Source organism: Elephas maximus, chromosome 2 (assembly GCF_024166365.1).
Source record: "Elephas maximus indicus isolate mEleMax1 chromosome 2, mEleMax1 primary haplotype, whole genome shotgun sequence".
In the NCBI taxonomy this organism is placed as follows: Eukaryota; Metazoa; Chordata; class Mammalia; order Proboscidea; family Elephantidae; genus Elephas; species Elephas maximus.
Window position 1 is genome coordinate 213,089,113 of NC_064820.1, and position 22,423 is coordinate 213,111,535.

At 39.4% G+C, this 22,423-nt stretch overlaps 1 protein-coding gene across 1 annotated transcript in view; it reads right to left on the minus strand.

Annotated features, from left to right (window-relative positions):
• The window catches only part of LOC126068353 (multidrug and toxin extrusion protein 2-like), an 89,835-nt gene that overhangs the window by 16,716 nt on the left and 50,696 nt on the right, over nucleotides 1-22,423 (minus strand). Inside the window, 2 exon segments of the mRNA XM_049870843.1 lie at nucleotides 1,995-2,066; nucleotides 2,637-2,749. Coding sequence (XP_049726800.1) covers nucleotides 1,995-2,066; nucleotides 2,637-2,749 — 185 coding nt within the window.

Here is a 22,423-nt window from a genome sequence, read left to right on the forward strand (position 1 = left end):
TCTTTGAAGAAGAGGGACCACATTAAACCAAAAAAAAACAAAAAACAACAAAAAAAACAAACTGTCGCCATCGAGTCTATTCTGACTCATAGCGACCCTAGAGGACAGAGTAGAACTGCTCCATATGGTTTCCAAGGTGAGCCTGGCGGATTTAAACTGCCAACTCTTTGGTTAGCAGTCGTAGCTCTTAATCACTATGCCACCAGGGCTTTTGGGAACACATTAAGTTTAATTAAATTATTTCAAGATGAACAAAATCACAACATATCAAAACTTATGGGATGCAACAAAAGCTAAACTGAGAGGGAAATTTATAGATGTAAATGCCTAGATTTAAAAAGAATAACGAAGTTTAGTTAAGGCATAAATTGTACTGCTGTTGGTCATGAGTTCAATGTTAATCAATCAACAATTGTGATGGTTAATTTTATGCGTTAGCTTGGCTCAGCTATGATTCCCAGTTTTTTGGCTAAATACTAGACTAGTTACTGTTCCATAATGTAATGTAGTGTAGTGCGGTGCGGCGTAGTACAGTACAATATAATGTAATCAATCAGTTGAAAGGGGGATTTCCTTGGGGTGTGGTCTGCCTTCAGCCTATAAATAGATATTTTTGTAGGAAAAAAAGAGTAATTATGTCAAATCAATAACTTAGTCTTCTACCTTATGAAACAAGAAAAAAGAAAAGCAAACTAAATGCAAAGCAAGCAGAATGAAGGAAATAATGACAGAGTGAAAATAAATGAAATAGAAACTAAGAAAATAGGGAAAATCAAAAGCAAAAAGTTGATCTTTTGTGTTCTGCATCCCACTTTGGTGAGTGGCGTCTGGGGTCTTAAAAGCTAGCGGCCATCTAAGATGCATCAATTGGTCTCAACCCACCTGGAACAAAGGAGAATGAAGAACACCAAAGACACAAGGAAAACATGAGCCCAAGAAAAACAAAAGGCCACGTAAACCAGAAACTCCATCAGCCTGAGCCTGGCTACAACCAATGACTGCCCTGGCAGGGAACACAATAGAGAATCCCTGATGGAGCAGGAGAAAAGTGGGATGCAGACCTTAAATTCTAGTAAAAAGACCAGACTTAATGGTCTGACTGAGACTAGTGGGACCCCTGAGGACATGGCCCCCAGACTCGATGTTAGCCCAAAACTAAAACCATTCACGAAGCCAACTCTTCAGACAAAGATTAGACTGGACTATAAGACATAAAATGATACTGATGAGGAGTGTGCTTCTTAGCTCAAGTAGACACCTGAGACTATGTGGGCAGCTCCTGTCTGGAGGTGAGATGGCAGAGGGGAACAGGAGCTGGTTGAATGGACATGGGAAATACAGGCTGGAGAGAAGGAGTGTGCTGTCACATTGTAGGGAGAACAACCAGGATCACGTAACAATGTGCCTGTAAGTTTTTGTATAAGAAACTGAGTTGAATTGTAAACTTTCACTTAAAGCACAATAAAAAAAAAAAAAAAAGAGTAATCTGAGGTAAATTATTGAAGCTTTTCCATAAAGAGGATTTGATTTAGTCAAAACACCTGTATTGTATCTAAATAATTATGCAAACACATAATTTCAGAAAATGTTATCAAATTCAACCTAAGACTGGCTCAGGAATTTATGCAAGTACTGCACAGAATGGTTCATGTGTGGTTGCTGTCAGCCGTACTCCTGAACTGTGAGGTACCTTTCTAGGAATGAGGGTATTCAGTACGCTTTTCTGTATAATTCTAAGCAAAACTAGTATTGAGCACAGGAGAAATCTCACTCATGTTTGATGAATAAATGAATTGGGTATTGAAGGAGTGGGTATGATATTCATGGGCTTCCCATACTCAAATTCATTCAGCTTTATCACTGTGGTTTTCATTCCTGGCTGCTCCATGGATTTTCCCATGAAGCAGAATGCTATCCACCCATTATTATCGAAAAAGTATAGTAAAAAAGACAGCATAAAACTAAAAATATCTTTCTAGAAGATGAATACGTACTTTTCATTGATAAATACATAGGTAACCACATCCTTCACGGCTGCAAGACACACATCACAAGTGCACAAGCACCTGGAAAATACAAAGGAAGCAACAGAAAATGAAAACTCTCCAGAGTGTGATAAATCCTAGAACTGACTTTCAATGAGCTATTTGGGTCAATGATTTAAGAAATGGAGTAATTCAGATAGTGTTTCTTCTTGTCTACGAAAGAGCAACTGAGGTCACATGATTTTGATTACTTTTTCTAAGGGAGACTCATGGAAAAGATAATAAGGTCAAGAGAATCTTTTCTAACTGTTCAGATCCCAGAACATTAAAACTACCAGAAAGGGCAGAGATTTAAAAGCCACACGGCCCTGGAATGTGAAGAGTTGGTCACACAGAACTTTGGTCATAATGTAAATCTACATAAACAATTGCCTTTGAAATGATTTCAGTAGTACCAAGCTTAACATTATTTAGTTGGTGCATGGTAATAGAAAATCATAACTAGAGACTTAATTTAACTGAGAAAACTGGAAACAAAATAAGGAATAAAAGTTTCATTAATATGAGTCAATTCCTAGAGAAATTCTGATATGTATATTTTAACTCAACACGCTAAATTCAACATAATGCCGGGCAGTAGAACTAGTCTACTCACCCGTACACAGGAGAACAGTGATGCAGGAGTGCTTCGCCTGCTCCACATTCCCTGCCCCCAGGGCACTGCCCACGTGGACACTGGCTGCCATACCAAAGCCAAAGGACACCTGAGAATTCATAGTTACAAGTTACAAGGAGAAGTAAGAGGATCTGAAAATTAGAGCATTTTAGTACACTAGTACTGCATGGCAACTCTAGACAGAGCCAGAGACTAGAGTTCTAGAACTAGTTCTGTTAATCCTAGCTGTCTGACCAATTGCTCACACTTGCTAATGATGAAATCCTTCATTGGCCAAGCAGGGTAATGGCTGCTCAGCCTGCTGCCTGTATCAAATGTTTCTTAACAAAGCTGGATTTGAGGGCAAAACGTATTCATTATGGGCTAAACACAGAATATCAAGACTTAATTCAATGTAGCTACATATACAAAAAAAATTTTTATTTCTTATAAATATGTAAATAATTTATAAAAATTAAGTGAACCATGTGAAAAAGCACTTAGGACAAAGACTGGTACATGGTAGAAACTCAATAAATGTTGATCAAATCTCGTTCTATAACAATATCCCATGTGTCGAACATGGTGGGACAGAGGAAACATTCCATATGCCTGATCATACAGTAAGTTAAAATATGTCTCCTCAAAATACCAAAACTTTATTTGAACTATTGCTTATGAAAACCTAAAGCTATAAAAGCATCTTTGCTTCTTAAATAGAACATCATTCAACCTTCAGGTTCATCCTTATGGCCCCTTATTATTACACTGTCATACAGTGATGCCTACAGGGAGTGTTTGGGGTAACATGGGTTGTACATACAACTGCGGTTTTATCTATCGTGTCTTCTTTTAATAATTTACACATCAGCTTTAACTTCTCATTTCTACTAGAAGCAACAGTATCTCCCAACAGCCTTGTAATCTGCTACAGTTTTGAAAACTAGCCTAAGCTTAGGTGATAAAAATATATAGTAAGTTGTTAAGATTGTACAACTTGAAAAACAGTAGACTTGACTAGATAAAAAAGTAAAACATTTTTATGCCCAAAGTATACATAATTGGCTTCCACTTCAAGATGTCTGACTGACTCCCACGCTCCATTCCCCTCCAAAACACCACTAAAATATCAGTTATTGTTGTTAGTTGCTGCTGAGTTGGCTCCAACTCATGGCAACCCCATTTATATCAGTAAATATGCTTAAAAGAAAAAAATAACACTGAGAATAAGAGAACAGACCCAAAGACTGACAAGCTTCGAAAAGAGAAAGCTGGTGCTATCATACAAACCAACAATGAGTTGCCATCAACTGAGTTCCAACTCATGGCAGCCCCATGTATTGCAGAGTACAACTGTACTCTATAGGGTTTTCAGTGGCTGATTTTTCAGAAGCAGATTACCAGACTTTTCATTTGAGGTACCTCTGGGTGAACGTGAGCCTCCAACCTTTCAGTTACCAGCTGAATGTGTTAACTGACTACACTACCCAGGAACTCAGGTGCCATCATAAAACCCATTGCTGTCAACTCATAGCAACCTTATAGAACAAAGTAGAACTTCCCCATAGGGTTTCCAAGGAGCAGCTGGTGGATTTGAACTGCTGATCTTTCGGTTAGCAGCTGAGCTCTTAACCACTATGCCAACCAGGTACTAAGGTAAAACTATAGGAAGCCACAGCCTTAATAAAAACTGGAGAAGGCTGAATCATGTTCATTCTTCCCAGTGAAGCCCCAGAGAGGCTTGAAGTGTCGGATTCATCAGAGAAGCAGGGATAAGACAATAATCAGGGAGCTTCACTAAAGGACTGCACATCATCTACCTGGTCCTCCTCCTCAGAATCAATGCACACAGAAAAACTGGGCTAACACAGAAGAGCAAAGCTTGAGAGCTCCATGAGGATGGTGGGGAGGTGGTGCTCAGAATAAAACCCTGCTTGTTTCATTTTGGGGGAGGAGGGTACATAGGGGTTGGGGGGCACCAGTGGTTTGAGACTGCCTGCTGCCTGCCCCTCACCTATAAGCCCTAAATTGAAGACAGTCAGTTGATATGCACTACCTTTGCACTGAGCTTCCACTGGCCTTTCCATTCAGGGGGGAGGTCTATTAGAGAAGAATACTCAAATGGGGAGCCATGCCAGCCATTTATTTTATAAATCAATGAATAAATTCATTCCTAATTATAAGTGGATCATCAGAGCTTTGAGGACAACAAGTACACAACCCCGAAAAAGATCAAGATAAATGAAAGGCCAATTGACCATAGATGAAATAAAATAGATGATTCAAGGAACAGAGAAGAATGTTTAAAAGTTTGATTTAGTATCCTCAAAGACAGTAAAAAGATAACACAGCAGAAAATCAGAACAGGCTCCTATGAAGAAGAGATACTAAGAGAAAGTTCTTGAAAATTAAAAATGAAACTGAAAAGAAATTAACAGCAAGGATAGACGATAAAACAAAAAAGACGGTAAGATTAAAAATGTAAGAAAAATGCTAAAAGCCAAGAATACCAACCTAATGGGTCTACTTAATAGGAAATTTGAAAAGAGAAAATAGAAAAAAATGTACAGGATAGGAAGAATAAGCATTTAAAAATATCCCAGAGCTGAAGAAAGACCCAAGTTTTCACACTAAAAGGATATACCAGGAGCCAAGTAGGATAAGTAAAACATTACCCTTGGATAAGTACACGTATGAAATTTTAGAACTACATAGACAAAAAATAAATTCTAAAACTTTCAAATCTTCAAAGATATGCACAAAAATAATGATATAATGTACAGGCAACATAACCCAGTTATTAATAAGGAACTCTGGAGCCAGTTGCCTGGGTTCAAGTCATAGCTAATCACTTTCTTGAACTTATTCTCTTGGGGTCCCAGTTTATTCACCTGTAAAAATGTAGGCAGTAAGAGTAAATACATTACACGGAATAGTAATGAAGGTTACATGAGTTACTATTTGTAAAGTGTTCAGAATAGTGCCTTGCCCATAACATGTGCTATGTCAGTGTGTGGTGGTTGTTAAATAGCTTGTGGAATTTGGGAAGCAAGTGAAAAGGAAGAAAAATAAGAACACAATTTTCCTCATGACTCTCCGTGTTTTTTTTTTTACAAACATGGAGAGTCAACTTATACTGTCTAAAGTCGATGGATCAAGAGATAGAGGTCTGAGTTTATTGTTTTAAGTCACAAAAGTAAGCACTAAGAAAACTAGAAATAAAATGATAAAAACCACAAAGTAGAGGAAGTGCTGTTGAAAGGGGGCCACATTTCCCATCTTTTCTAACAGGGAGTCAATAGATAGTGTATAAGGTGTTAAGAAAGACAGGCATAAAACTCTGGTAGAAATCATCAGAACTAAACATAAAAATGGTTAAAAGTGGACACCTCTGGAGTCCCCAGGTGGTGCACATGGTGAACGTGCTTGGCTGATAACCAAAAGTTTGGAGGCCCCAGCCCACCCAGACGTACCTCAGAAGAAAGGCCTTGCAATCTCTTTTAGAAAAATCAGCCATGGGAAACCCTATGGAACAACACAGTTCTACTCTGACGCACGTTGGGGCGCCATGAGTTGAAGCTGACTCGACAACAACTGGTGGTGGTAGCTGGGTAGCTATACTAAAAAAAAGGGACACACTTATTTTAAATTTTGTAACCTTCTGTACTATTTGAACATTTTATGTGTCGCTTAGCATGTTACAATAAAACATTTTTTAAAAATACATAAAAACTTACAGGAAAACTGAGAAAAATTTGCCACAAATACAACTGATAGAAAACTAATAACTAGAGGGAGCCAACATGGCATTATAGGCAGAAGCACCATTCTGTCCCTCCACAGCAAAGACCTGAAAAACTAAGTAAAAGAGAAACAAACATCAATCTTAGAACCCTAAGCGTCAAATGAAGGGATAAAGAAGTCAACCAAGCATCAAATGGAATAAGAAACTGATAGAGAACTGAGAGTGAGGAGAGATATGGAGTGGAGGTTCCCTATCAGCTAATGCAGCATGGATTTGCCATCTTGGACTCCTCAGCCACCAAGTACAGTGGATGTGGAGTACAGGAAGGCAGTTTCACGGAGCTCTCAGCAGGAGACAGAGCACCTGGTAAGCAGGGATACACGCTTTCTCACACCCCCTGCCCTTCTTCCCTCTGCTCGGCCTCCACCGTGTTCCAGCAGGCCGCAGTCGCACAGTGGACAAGGAGAATCAGGCTCCTTGCCACTTGGATTCATCCCACCCACACTGGCCAGCTCCTTCAGTGCCAGTTGTTTGTTGCTGTTGTTGCTTTTTCTGGCTTCTTTTGGTTTCTTCTCTCTCTCTCATCTTCCTTTCCTTTTTCTCCAACACCTGGCTTCCTCTCTGTTACTTTTTGACAGGCTGTGAAGTACCGCTAAGCCGAGGAACCACTTCCCTAGTCCGTGCCACCGTGTTGGTAGCCTCCCTGGGTGCATTTTTTTTCTTTTAACCTTTTTGTTTTTCTTTTCTAGATTTCTTGTCTCTCTCTCTACCATCCTTCCCTTCTTTTCTCCTGAACACCTGGTGCTGTGTGCCATCTCTGCTCTTTCTAGACAGGCCATGCCATGCCACGCAGCTGGGGAGCCATTTCCCCTGTCTGTGCCACCACGCCAGTGGGCTCCCTCTGGGCATTTTTTTTTCTTCTTTTCTCAGTTTCTTGTCTTTCTCTACCTTCCTTCCTTACCCTTCTCCTGAACAGCTGGCACCATGTGCCATCTCTGCTTTTTATTGACAGGCTTTGCAGCACCGCTCTGTTGGGAACCCACTTCCAGTGGGCTCCCTTGGGGTAGTTTTTCTTTTTTTTTCTCAGTTTCTTGTCACTCTCTATCATCCTTCCTTCTCTTCTCCTGAATACCTGGTGCTGCATGCCATCTCTGCTCCTTCTTGATAGACCAAGCGGTGCCGCAGTGCTGGGAACCTGCTTCCAGTCAGCTCCTTTGGGGCAGTTTTTTTTTCTTTTCTTTCTTCTTTTTTTTCTTGGTTTCTTTCTCTCTACCTTCCTCCCTTATCCTTCTCTTGAACACTTGGTGCTGTCTGCCGTCTCCACTCCTTCTTGAAAGGCTATGCAACACCATTTGGCTGGGGGCTCACTTCTGGTGGGCTCCCTTGGGGCATTTCTTTCTTTCTTTTTTTTTCTCAGTTTCTCGTCTCTGTCTACCTTCCTTCATTTCCTTCCTCCCAACCACCCAGCATCTTTTTTTTTTTTTTCTCCGTTTCTTCTCTCTCTACATTCCTTCCATTCTTTTCTCCCATCCACCTGGCCATGTGTGCCTTTCTCTCTCTCTCTTTTCTTTTTCTCTAGTTTTGTATCTCTCTCTCCATCCCTTGCTTTCCTTTCTTCTGCCCACCTACCCACGTGTGCCATATCGGTCCTTTCTTGACAGGCTGTGCCTCACCACACAGCTAGAAAGCCACTGGCACATGGCTTCCATGGGTCTGTGCGACTCCAATAGCAGGCCCCTTGAACACTTTTTTTCTTTTGGCTCCTGTTTCCCACTCTTATTTCTCTTCTTTCCCACACTCACTTAGCTCCACACATCACAATCATCCCCCTCCCTCCTGCCTATCTGCACCGTGCACTGAAAATCGCACCCCTGACCAGCACAGGCACAGTCTACCAGAAACTGCTCTACACTGACCCCCAGCCCTGCCCTGTTGGCCCCCGTATGTGCCACAAATGACCATTACAGCCACTCCCCCTCTGATGGACCTGTTCTGCTGCACCAGAGCTGAGTGACTGGCCCTCCCCATTAGACAAGGTGGTGAAAAGTATTGTGCCCACGGATGAGCAAACAACAAAGAATTCTCAGCCTGCCTGCTCAGATATAACCAAGTAAAAAAGCAGAACAAAACAAACACATCTACAATCAATAAATGGAGAAAATAATTACTAAATGTCCCAAAGACAGCACACATTATCAAAACATATTTAAAAAAGGACAAGATGGTTCCAACAGACGTCCAAGATAAAATACCAGATGACCTTCCAGTAGAAGAAAAGGCACTGAAACTACCTGATAGAGAATTCAAATCTCTAATATTCAGAGCTATCTAAGAGTTGAAGGAAAAAGCAAACAAAAATGTGGAAAAAATAGACAAAATCATGAAAAATACAGACAAAATCATGGAAAAGACAAACAAAATAATGGAAGAATTCAGGAAAATCATAAGAAAAAAAGTCAAAATAAATTTGCAAATAGAAATCATACAAAAGCAGTGATTAGAAATCCAAAAGATAAACAAGAATTCAGAAATGGACAGTGTCATAGAAGGTTTAAGGAGCCGCTTTGAAATGATGGAAGACAGGACCAGCAAAATTGAAGACAAATACTTGGATACCACTTTGAGGAAAAATCAGAGAAAAGAACAAACAAAAATGAAGAAACCCTGAGAAAGATGTGGGATACGATCAAAAGAAAAATTTGTGAATAATAGGAGTTCCAGAACAGGGAGAGAAAACAGAAAACACAGAGAGGATCATTGAAGAATTGCTGACAGAAAAGTTCCCTAATACCATGAATGATGAAAAGCTGACCCTCCATGACTCAAAGAACCCTATATAGGATAGACCCCCAAAAGAAAAACACCAAGGCATATCATAATCACACTCACTAAAACCAAAGACAAAGAAAGAATTCTGAGAACAGCTCAAGAAAAACAAAAAAATACAGAGGTGAGGGGGCGGAGCCAAGATGGCGGACTAGGCAGACGCTACCTCGGAGCCCTCTTACAACAAAGACATGGAAAAACAAGTGAATCGATCACATACATAACAATATACGAACCCTGAACAACAAACACAGATTTAGAGACGGAGAACGAACTAATACGGGGAAGCAGCGATTGTTTTCAGAGCCTGGAGCCAGCGTACCAGTCAGGTACGGCACAAGCACAGAGAGCTGCTCCACCCCCCTGAACTAACCCCGGGAGGGGGACCAGCCGGTTCCGCAGGCGGCGTGGGATGCAGCCGGTAGGAGAAGTCCCCGGGAGGCAGTGACTGGTCTTGGAACGGGGAGAGCAGTGTCCCAGCCAGGGAACCATCCTGCCGGGATTTGGACTGGACGCAGCGGATTTTCAGGAAAAACTAGTTTCCCAGTGATGGCTCGGAGACAACAATCCATATCAAACCACTTAAAGAAGCAGACCATGACAGCTTCTCCAACCCCCCAAACAAAAGAATCAAAATCTTTCCCAAATGAAGATACAATCCTGGAATTATCAGATACAGAATATAAAAAACTAATTTACAGAATGCTTCAAGACATCACAAATGAAATCAGGCAAACTGCAGAAAAAGCCAAGGAACACACTGATAAAACTGTTGAAGAACTCAAAAAGATTATTCAAGAACATAGTGGAAAAATTAATAAGTTGCAAGAATCCATAGACAGACAGCACGTAGAAATCCAAAAGATTAACAATAAAATTACAGAATTAGACAACGCAATAGGAAGTCAGAGGAGCAGACTCAAGCAATTAGAATGCAGACTGGGACATCTGGAGGACCAGGGAATCAACACCAACATAGCTGAAAAAAAAAACCGATAAAAGAATTAAAAAAAATGAAGAAACCCTAAGAATCATGTGGGACTCTATCAAGAAGGATAACCTGCGGGTGATTGGAGTCCCAGAACAGGGAGAGGGGACAGAAAACACAGAGAAAATTGTTGAAGAACTCCTGACAGAAAACTTCCCTGACATCATGAAAGACGAAAGGATATCTATCCAAGATGCTCATCGAACCCCATTTAAGATTGATCCAAAAAGAAAAACACCAAGACATATTATCATCAAACTCACCAAAACCAAAGATAAACAGAAAATTTTAAAAGCAGCCAGGGAGAAAAGAAAGGTTTCCTTCAAGGGAGAATCAATAAGAATAAGTTCAGACTACTCAGCAGAAACCATGCAGGCAAGAAGGGAATGGGACGACATATACAGAACACTGAAGGAGAAAAACTGCCAGCCAAGGATCATATATCCAGCAAAACTCTCTCTGAAATATGAAGGCGAAATTAAGATATTTACAGATAAACACAAGTTTAGAGAATTTGCAAAAACCAAACCAAAACTACAAGAAATACTAAAGGATATTGTTTGGTCAGAGAACCAATAATATCAGATATCAGCACAACACAAGGTCACAAAACAGAACGTCCTGATATCAACTCAAATAGGGAAATCACAAAAACAAACAAATTAAGATTAATTAAAAAAAAAATACACATAACAGGGAATCATGGAAGTCAATAGGTAAAAGAGCAAAATAATCAAAAAGAGGGACTAAATACAGGAGGCATTGAACTGCCACATGGAGAGTGATACAAGGCGATATAGAACAATACAAGTTAGGTTTTTACTTAGAAAAATAGGGGTAAATAATAAGGTAACCACAAAAAGGTATAACAACTCTATAACTCAAGATAAAAGCCAAGAAAAACATAACGACTCAACTAACATAAAGTCAAACACTATGAAAATGAGGATCTCACAATTTACTAAGAAAAACGTCTCAGCACAAAAAAGTACGTGGAAAAATGAAATTGTCAACAACACACATGAAAAGGCATCAAAATGACAACACTAAAAACTTATTTATCTATAATTACACTGAATGTAAATGGACTAAATGCACCAATAAAGAGACAGAGAGTCACAGACTGGATAAAGAAACACGATCCATCTATATGCTGCCTACAAGAGACACACCTTAGACTTAGACATACAAACAAACTAAAACTCAAAGGATGGAAAAAAAATATATCAAGCAAACAATAAGCAAAAAAGAAGAGGAGTAGCAATATTAATTTCTGACAAAATAGACTTTAGACTTAAATCCACCACAAAGGATAAAGAAGGACACTATATAATGATAAAAGGGACAATTGATCAGGAAGACATAACCATATTAAATATTTATGCACCTAATGACAGGGCTGCAAGATACATAAATCAAATTTTAACAGAATTGAAAAGTGAGATAGATACCTCCACAATTATAGTAGGAGACTTCAACACACCACTTTCAGAGAAGGACAGGACATCCAGTAAGAAGCTCAATAGAGACACGGAAGATCTAATTACAACAATCAACCAACTTGACCTCATTGACTTATACAGAACTCTCCACCCAACTGCTGCAAAATATACTTTTTTTTCTAGCGCACATGGAACATTCTCTAGAATAGACCACATATTAGGTCATAAAACAAACCTTTGCAGAGTCCAAAACATCGAAATATTACAAAGCATCTTCTCAGACCACAAGGCAATAAAACTAGAAATCAATAACAGAAAAACTAGGGAAAAGAAATCAAATACTTGGAAAATGAACAATACCCTCCTGAAAAAAGACTGGGTTATAGAAGACATCAAGGAGGGAATAAGGAAATTCTTAGAAAGCAACGAGAATGAAAATACTTCCTATCAAAACCTCTGGGACACAGCAAAAGCAGTGCTCAGAGGCCAATTTATATCGATAAATGCACACATACAAAAAGAAGAAAGAGCCAAAATCAGAGAACTGTCCCGACAACTTGAACAAATAGAAACTGAGCAACAAAAGAATCCATCAGGCACCAGAAGAAAACAAATAATAAAAATTAGAGCTGAACTAAATGAATTAGAGAACAGAAAAACAATTGAAAGAATTAACAAAGCCAAAAGCTGGTTCTTTGAAAAAATTAACAAAATTGATAAACCATTGGCTAGACTGACTAAAGAAAAACAGGAAAGGAAACAAATAACCCGAATAAGAAACGAGAAGGACCACATCACAACAGAACAAAATGAAATTAAAAGAATCATTTCAGATTATTATGAAAAATTGTACTCTAACAAATTTGAAAACCTAGAAGAAATGGATGAATTCCCGGAAAAACACTACCTACCTAAACTAACACATTCAGAAGTAGAACAACTAAATAGACCCATAACAAAAAAAGAGATTGAAACGCTAATCAAAAAACTCCCAACAAAAAAAAGTCCTGGCCCGGACGGCTTCACTGCAGAGTTCTACCAAACTTTCAGAGAAGAGTTAACACCACTACTTCTGAAGGTATTCCAAAGCATAGAAAATGACGGAATACTACCCAACTCATTCTATGAAGCCACCATCTCCATGATACGAAAACAAGGTAAAGACATTACAAAAAAAGAAAATTATAGACCTATATCCCTCATGAACATAGATGCAAAAATCCTCAACAAAACTCTAGCCAATAGAATCCAACAACACATCAAAAAAATAATTCACCATGATCAAGTCGGATTTATACCAGGTATGCAAGGCTGGTTTAATATCAGAAAAACCATTAATGTAATCCATCACATAAATAAAACAAAAGACAAAAACCACATGATCTTATCAATTGATGCAGAAAAGGCATTTGACAAAGTCCAACACCCATTTATGATAAAAACTCTTACCAAAATAGGAATTGAAGGAAAATTCCTCAACATAATAAAGGGCATCTATGCAAAGCCAACAGCCAATATCACTCTAAATGGAGAGAACCTGAAAGCATTTCCCTTGAGAACGGGAACCAGACAAGGATGCCCTTTATCGCCGCTCTTATTCAACATCGTGTTGGAAGTCCTAGCCAGGGCAATTAGGCTAGACAAAGAAATAAAAGGTATCCGGATTGGCAAGGAAGAAGTAAAGTTATCACTATTTGCAGATGACATGATTATATACACAGAAAGCCCTAAGGAATCCTCCAGAAAACTACTGAAACTAATAGAAGAGTTTGGCAGAGTCTCAGGTTATAAAATAAACACACAAAAATCACTTGGATTCCTCTAAATCAACAAAAAGAACACCGAAGAGGAAATCACCAAATCAATACCATTCACAGTAGCCCCCAAGAAGATAAGATACTTAGGAATAAATCTTACCAAGGATGTAAAAGACCTATACAAAGAAAACTACAAAGCTCTACTACAAGAAATTCAAAAGGACATACTTAAGTGGAAAAACATACCTTGCTCATGGATAGGAAGACTTAACATAGTAAAAATGTCTATTCTACCAAAAGCCATCTATACATTTAACGCACTTCCGATCCAAATTCCAATGTCATATTTTAAGGGGATAGAGAAACAAATCACCAATTTCATATGGAAGGGAAAGAACCCCCGGATAAGCAAAGCACTACTGAAAAAGAAGAAGAAAGTGGGAGGCCTCACCTTACCTGACTTCAGAACCTATTATACAGCCACAGTAGTCAAAACAGCCTGGTACTGGTACAACAACAGGCACATAGACCAATGGAACAGAATTGAGAACCCAGACATAGATCCATCCACGTATGAGCAGCTGATATTTGACAAAGGACCAGTGTCAATTAATTGGGGAAAAGAAAGCCTTTTTAACAAATGGTGCTGGCATAACTGGATATTCATTTGCAAAAAAATGAAACAGGACCCATACCTCACACCATGCACAAAAACTAACTCCAAGTGGATCAAAGACCTAAACATAAAGACTAAAACGATAAAGATCATGGTAGAAAAAATAGGGACAACGTTAGGAGCCCTAATACAAGGCATAAACAGAATACAAAACATTACCAAAAATGATAAAGAGAAACCCGATAACTGGGAGCTCCTAAAAATCAAACACCTATGCTCATCTAAAGACTTCACCAAAAGAGTAAAAAGACCACCTACAGACTGGGAAAGAATTTTCAGCTATGACATCTCTGACCAGCGCCTGATCTCTAAAATCTATATGATTCTGTCAAAACTCAACCACAAAAAGACAAACAACCCAATCAAGAAGTGGGCAAAGGATATGAACACACATTTCACTAAAGAAGATATTCAGGCAGCCAACAGATACATGAGAAAATGCTCTCGATCATTAGCCATTAGAGAAATGCAAATTAAAACTACCATGAGATTCCATCTCACACCGGCAAGGCTGGCATTAATCCAAAAAACACAAAATAATAAATGTTGGAGAGGCTGCAGAGAGATTGGAACTCTCATACACTGCTGGTGGGAATGTAAAATGGTACAACCACTTTGGAAATCTATCTGGCGTTATCTTAAACAGTTAGAAATAGAACTTCCACACAACCCAGAAATCCCACTCCTGGGAATATACCCTAGAGAAATAAGAGCCTTCACACAAACAGATATATGCACACCCATGTTTATTGCAGCTCTGTTTACAATAGGAAAAAGCTGGAAGCAACCAAGGTGTCCATCAACGGATGAATGGTTAAATAAATTGTGGTATATTCACACAATGGAATACTACGCATCGATAAAGAACAGTGATGAATCAGTGAAACATTTCATAACATGGAGGAACCTGGAAGGCATTATGCTGAGCGAAATTAGTCAGAGGCAAAAGGACAAATATTGTATAAGACCACTATTATAAGATCTTGAGAAATAGTATAAACTGAGAAGAACACATACTTTTGTGGTTACGAGGCGGGGAGGGAGGGAGGGTGGGAGAGGGTTTTTTACTGATTAGTTAGTAGATAAGAACTGCTTTAGGTGAAGGGAAGGACAATACTCAATACTTGGAAGGTCAGCTCAATTGGACTGGACCAAAAGCAAAGAAGTTTCCAGGATAAAATGAATGCTTCAAAGGTCAGCGGAGCAAGGGCGGGGGTTTGGGAACCATGGTTTAAGGGGACTTCTAAGTCAATTGGCAAAATAATTCTATTATGAAAACATTCTGCATCCCACTTTGAAATGTGGCATCCGGGGTCTTAAATGCTAACAAGCGGCCATCTAAGATGCATCAGTTGGTCTCAACCCACCTGGAGCAAAGGAGAATGAAGAACACCAAGGTCACACGACAACTAAGAACCCAAGAGACAGAAAGGGCCACATGAACCAGAGACCTACATCATCCTGGTGCCTGGCCACAATCAATGACTGCCCTGACAGGGGGCACAACAGAGAACCCCTAAGGGAGCAGGAGATCAGTGGGATGCAGACCCCAAATTCTCACAAAAAGACCATACTTAATGGTCTGACTGAGACTAGAGGAATCCCGGGGGTCATGGTCCCCAAACCTTCTGTTGGCACAGGACAGGAACCATCCCCGAAGACAACTCATCAGACATGAAAGGGACTGGACAGTGGGTAGGTGAGAGATGCAGATGAAGAGTGAGCTAATTATATCAAGTGGTCACTTGAGACTGTGTTGGCATCTCCTGTCTGGAGGGGGGATGGGAGGATAGAGAGAGTTGGAAGCTGGCAAAATTGTCACAAAAGGAGAGACTGGAAGGGCTGACTCATTGGGGGAGAGCAAGTGGGAGTACGGAGTAAGGTGTATATAAACTTATATGTGACAGTCTGACTTGATTTGTAAACGTTCACTTGAAGCTCAGTAAAAGTTAATAAAAAAATGTTTATCATAACACTATGCAATTCTTTTTTAGTGTTATTACAATAACTTTAGTAACCATATATGGGGGGGGAGGGGGAGGAAACCCCAGTGGCGCAGTGGTTAAGTGCTACAGCTACTAACCAAAAGGTCATCAGTTTGAATCCACCAGGCACTCCTTGGAAACTCTATGGGGCAGCTCTGCTCTGCCCTATAGGGTCACTATGAGTCAGAATCAACTCGATGGCAGCGGGTTTGGTTTGGGCTTGTTTTATATATATATAAAACAAAATAATCCCATGAGAAAGCTAGACAAAAAGAAAGACCAAAGAAGAATTAATGCCTTTGAACTATGGTGTTTTCAAAAAATACTGACGATACCACAGATTGCCAGAAGAGCGAACAAATCTGTCCTGGAAGAAGTACAGCCAGAATGCTCATCAGAAGCGATGATGGTGAGACTTCATCTCACATACTTCTAACATGTTGTCAGGAGGGGTCAGTGCCTGGAGAAGGACATCACGCTTGGTAAAGTAGAGAGGGTCAGTGAAAAAGAAGAAGACCCTCAACAAGATGGACTGACACAGTGGCTGCAACAATGGGCTCAAGTAGAACAACAATTGTGAGGATGGCGCAAGACCAGGCAGTGTTTCATTCTGTTGTACACAGGGTCACTATAAGTCAGAACTGACTTGACGGTACCTAACAACAATAATAGTTGAATACATTGTAATACATCTACAGAATGGAGTTCTACGGAGTAACGAAAAATATTTAAAAAGAAAATTTAATGATCTGAGAAAATGTTATGTCTAATAACCTAACAAAAACAACACTTTGGACATATCAGGAAACACAAATCACTGGAAAAGAACATCATGGTTGGTAAAGTAGAGGATCAGCGGAAACAAAAGAAAGTCTCAATGACATCGTTTGACAAAATATCCACAACGATGGACTCAAACATACCAACAGTCATGAATATGGCACAAGACCAGGCAATGTTTTGTTCTGTTATACAAAAGGTCACCACAAATGGGAGCCAACTAGACAGCAACTAACAACAACAACAAATGTCCCAAGCCTTCCTTTGGCATACTGAAATCCGATTGTTCTAGCAGCATTTGTTGAAAAGACTTTTTTTTCTCAGTCAGTGGTCTTGGCACCTTGTTGAAAATCAACATTGATGTATGGGTTTATTTCTGGGCTGTCAGTTATAGTCCACTGATCTATATGCATATTCTTACACCAGTACCAAACTGTATTAACTAATATAGCTTTATAGTAAATTTCAAAATCAGGAAGTATGAGTCCTCCGACTTCATTCTTTGTCAAGATTGTTTTGGCTATTTGGGTAACTTGCATTTCCCTATGAATTTTAGGATTCACTTGTCTAGTTCTGCCAAAAAGAAAAAATCAATAGAAATTTTGATAGGATTTTATTGAATCTGTAGATCAGTTTGGGAGGTATTATCATCTTTAACAATATTAAGTCTTACAGTTTATTAACAAGAGATGTCATTCCATTTATTTATTCATTAATTTATTTCAGCCATGTTTTATAGTTTTCAGTGTAAAATGTTTAAATTTTGTTGGTCAAATTTATTCATAAGCATTTTTTTCTTTTTGATGCTCTTATAAATGGTGTATTTTTGTTAACTTCATTTTCAGATTTTTCATGCTGGTGTATAGAACTGCAACTGATTTTTTTCTTTTTTTATTGTATTTTAGATGAAGGTTTACAGAGCAAATTAGTTTCTCATTAAACGATTAGCACATATATTGTTTTGTGACATTGGTTGCCAACCTCATGACATGTCAACACTCTCCGCTTCTCGACCTTGGGTTTCCCATTACCAGCTTTCCTGTCCCCTCCTGCCTTCTTGTCCTTGCACCTGAGCTAGTGTGCCCCTTTAGTCTCATTTTGTTTTATCGGCCTAATTTTTGGCTGAAGAATGAACCTCAGGAGAGACTTCAGTACTCAATTAAAAGGGTGTCCGGGGGCCATACTCTCAGGGTTTCTCCAGTCTGTCAGATCGGTAAGTTTGTTTTTCTTTTTTTGTGAGTTAGAATTTTGTTCTACAATTTTTTCCAGCTCTATGTGGGACCCTCTATTGTGATCTCTGTCAAAGCCGATGGTGGCAGTAGCCAGGCATCATCTAGGTGTGCTGAATGCAACTGATTTTTTAATCCTAATCTTGTATCCTGCAACCTTGATGAACTCATTTATTAGTTCTAATATTTTTTTCATGGATTCCTTAAGGTTTTTTATACATAAGATCATGTCATCTGCAATAGATGGGTTTCCTTCTTCCTTTCCCATCTGGATGCTTTTTATTTCTTTTTCTTGCCTAATTGCCCTGGCTAGAACCTCCAGGACAATGTTCATTACGATTTTCGAGTAGTAAGATTCATGTCTTATTTCAAGTATTTTACTGAACCATTGTCTCTGAATATTCCATTTTCCCCAGCCTCTCTATTCTCTCTCTGTGGATTTCTACTAAATACACAATGGGCTTTCTCATTCCATCCTCCATATCTCATCATTTATTTTTCACATATTACTTATCCTTATATCTTCTTGCTTTATTCTTCAGAATGCCCACAGATCTATCTTCAAGTTCACTAGCTGATTTTTCAGTAGAAACTAATATGCTGTTTAACCTATTAAGTATTAAATTTCAATGACTAGAGGCAGGACCAAGATTGAGGAATAGACAGATGCTTCGTATCACCCTTACAACAAAGATCTGAAAAAACAAGTGAATTGGATATATATGACAATCTAGGAACCCTAATTATCAAAAACAAAGCTGAAGAATTAGACTGAGCAACAGATGGAAGGAGAGACAATTTAGAAACAGTGGAGACACGGAATTACGGATCACAGGATCGCCAGTATCCTGCCAACTGAATTTGCACAATGCACACAGGTTGAGGTAGGCAGCAACATCCCAAGCCAAAACCCACCCCATCTGTTGCAGCCAAGCAGGAGCAAATCTGTATGCACCTCTAGAATCAAACAGGAGTGATACCAGATCTGCAAAATTAAATGCAAACTCCCAAACCACTGTGCATATGTACACCATAACCCTTCCCTGGACCAGAGCTCCAAGGCTAAGGGGCATTCCCTTTCCCTCACTCATGCCCCTCTCCACTCCAACACAAGTCTCACAGCAGCATTCAATACCACCAAGCCCCCTAAGCCAAGAACTCATGGCTGGGTCCAGAGGCACCCACTTCATCTTGCAACACCCTTCGCCCCTGCCCTTTGCCCTCACCCTAGTGCCTCACAGGCGATCCAACATAACACACCCTCATTAGGACAAAACAGTCATGACACGCACCTGAAGCCCATTTTCACCTGCAGAAGCTAAGTGGGAGCTACACTTTTGTGATATTTGACACTGCCCCACCCCCTAAAAAGGGATTTACCCACCCATACCAGGGTCCTGAGAGCTGGTGGTACCACCTACTCCATCTAGCTTCCCACAACAGCAGCCTGAGAATTAGTGGTACCTCCCAATCCCACCAGCCAATGGCACCAGGTGCCCAAGCACCGGCTGCACTACCCCACCCACTATGCCCCATAGTGGACAGGGACATACCCTTCATCTGGGTACCCAGGGGCAGCTGATAACCCCATGCCTTGCCCCCCACATTACCCTGTACTGCAACCAGAGACCAATGCCTGCTCCAAAGACCAACATGTAGCTCTGCCCACCTAGGACTGTAGCTGAGTCTCCATGTCACGCACTCAGTGGCCAATGACCTGGGCACAACCAGTAACCAGGGAAGCACACACACACACAACATGCAACCCAATGACCAGAAGAACACCCCATGCACCCTTGGACAGGTGACCAGCAAGACAGATCCATCACCTCACCAAAAATCTCTGCTTACATCTTCAGCACTGCCTCAAGAACAGTGAACAGACTCCTGGGCTCACATATCTAGTAGCTGCTCTGACCACCTGGAGATGGGAGGTGAGAGCTTCAACAATGCCAATGACCACAGAAGCATACACACCCTGCCTACTGGGACATATTCAAAACAAAAATACTGGGCACAGTAAACAAAAATACAATAAATAAGTTAATAAATATAACTTATCGATGCTTTAGAGACAATAGTCAATATCAAATTACATAAAGAAGCAGGACAAGATAGCTCCAGCAAGCAATCAAAATGGAGAACCAGAAAAACTTCCAGAAGCAGATAAGGCTGTGGAACTACCTGAGAAAGAATTCAAAAGACAAATACACAGAGCTCTCTGAGAGATCAGGAAGGAGATCAAGCAAAATACAGGTCAAACCAGGGAACACACAGACAAAGTGATAGAAGATATTAAGGAAAGCAATACAAGAACAAAATGACAATAAACAGGCTGCTAGAAACCATACAGAAACAGCAACTAGAATTCCAAAGATTAACAATAAAATTTCAGAATTAGACAACATAGGAACAGAACTGAGACAATGGAAGTCAGAATTAGTGTTACTGAAGATAAATCCCTTGATGCAAATTGAGGAAAAATCAGAAGAATTAAAAAAAAAAATGAAGAAAGCCTAAATAATTATACTATCAAGAGGAAAAACCAAAGAGTGATTGGAGTACCAGAACGGGAGGAATAACGGAAAGAACAGAGAGAATTGTTAAAAGATTTGCTGGCAGAAAACCTCCCTAATAACATGAAAGATGAGAAGATACCTATCCAAGAAGATCTAAGAACCCCATACAGGATACACCCCAAAAGTAAGTCACCAAGACATATCATAATTAAACTTGCCAAAACAAAAGACAAGGAAAGAATTCTAAAAGCAGCTAGTGAGACTCTGATCATATGCTATAAAAGTAAGAATCAAGAACAGGAACAGCAAGGAAAAAAATCAAATACATAGTAACTGAACAACATCTTGCTTAAAAACTACTGGGTAACAGAAAAAAATCAAAGATGGAATAAAAAAAAACTCATAGACTCATAAGAAAACAAAAACACATCTTATCAAAACCTTTGGGGCACAGCAAAAGCAGAGCTTATAGGTCAATTTATAGCAATAAACACACACATCAAAAAAGAAGAAAGGGCCAAAATCAAGACATTAACCCCACAACTTGAACGAATAAAAAAAGAAGAACAAAGGAAGCCTCAGGCACCAGAACAAAAGAAATAATAAAGATTGGAGCAGAAATAAATGAAACAGAGAACAGAAAAACAATAGAAAGCAAGACCAAAAGTAGGTTCTTTGAAAAGGTCAACAAATTGACAAACCCCTGGCTAAACTGACAAAAAAAAAAAAAAAACAGGAGAGGAAGCAAATAACCTGAATAAGAAATGAGATTGGCAATATCACAACAGACCCACCTGAAATTAAAACGATAATAAATATTAATATGAAAAATTATACTCCAACAAATTTGAAAAACTAGAGGAAATGGACAAATTTCTAGACACACTACCTACCTAAACTGACACAAACTGAGGTAGAAAAACTAAACAAACTCACAACAAAAGAAGAGATTCAAGAGGTAATAAAAAAAATCCCAGCAAAAAAAGCCATGACCCGGACGGCTGCACCACAGAATGCTATCAAACTTTCAGAGAAGATCTAACAGCAGTACTACTGAAGCTATTTCAGAGAATAGAAAAGGAAGGAATACTCTTGAACTTATTCTATGACACCCGTGTAACCCTGATACCAAAGCCAGGCAAAGACACACACAAGCGCGCACACACACACACACACACAAAACTATAAACCAATATCCCTCATAAACATAAAAGCAAAAATTCTCAACAAAATTCTAGTGAACAGAATTCAATAGCATATCAAAAAAAAAAAAATACATCATGATCAAGTGGGATCATACCAGGTATGCAGGGATGGTTCAGCATTAGAAAATCAATCAACATAATCCACCACATAAATAAAAGAAAATAACCACATGATCTTATCAGTGAAGAAAAGGTGTTTGACAAAGGCCAACACCTATTCATGATAAAAACTCTCAGCAAAATATGAATAGAAGGGAAATTCCTCGACATAATAAGGGTCATTTATACAAAGCCAATAGCCAACATCATCCTAAATGGAGAGAGATTGAAAGCATTCCCCTTGAGAATGGGAACCAGACAAGGATTCTCTTTATCACCACTCTTATTCAACATTGTGCTAGAAGGCTGTCTTAGGCCAGGTTCTGTAGAGAAGCAAAACCAGTATAGCATATAAATATATACAGAAATTTATATCAAGAAATGATTTACACGATTGTAGAGGCTAGATCTTTCCAAGTCCATGGATTAGAATAGAGGCTTTTCCTGATTCACGTAGCTGCAAGGGCTGGTGAACCCAAGATCAGCAGTTCGGAGAGCAGGGCTCTGCTCACAGGCTGTGAAGATCGACGAA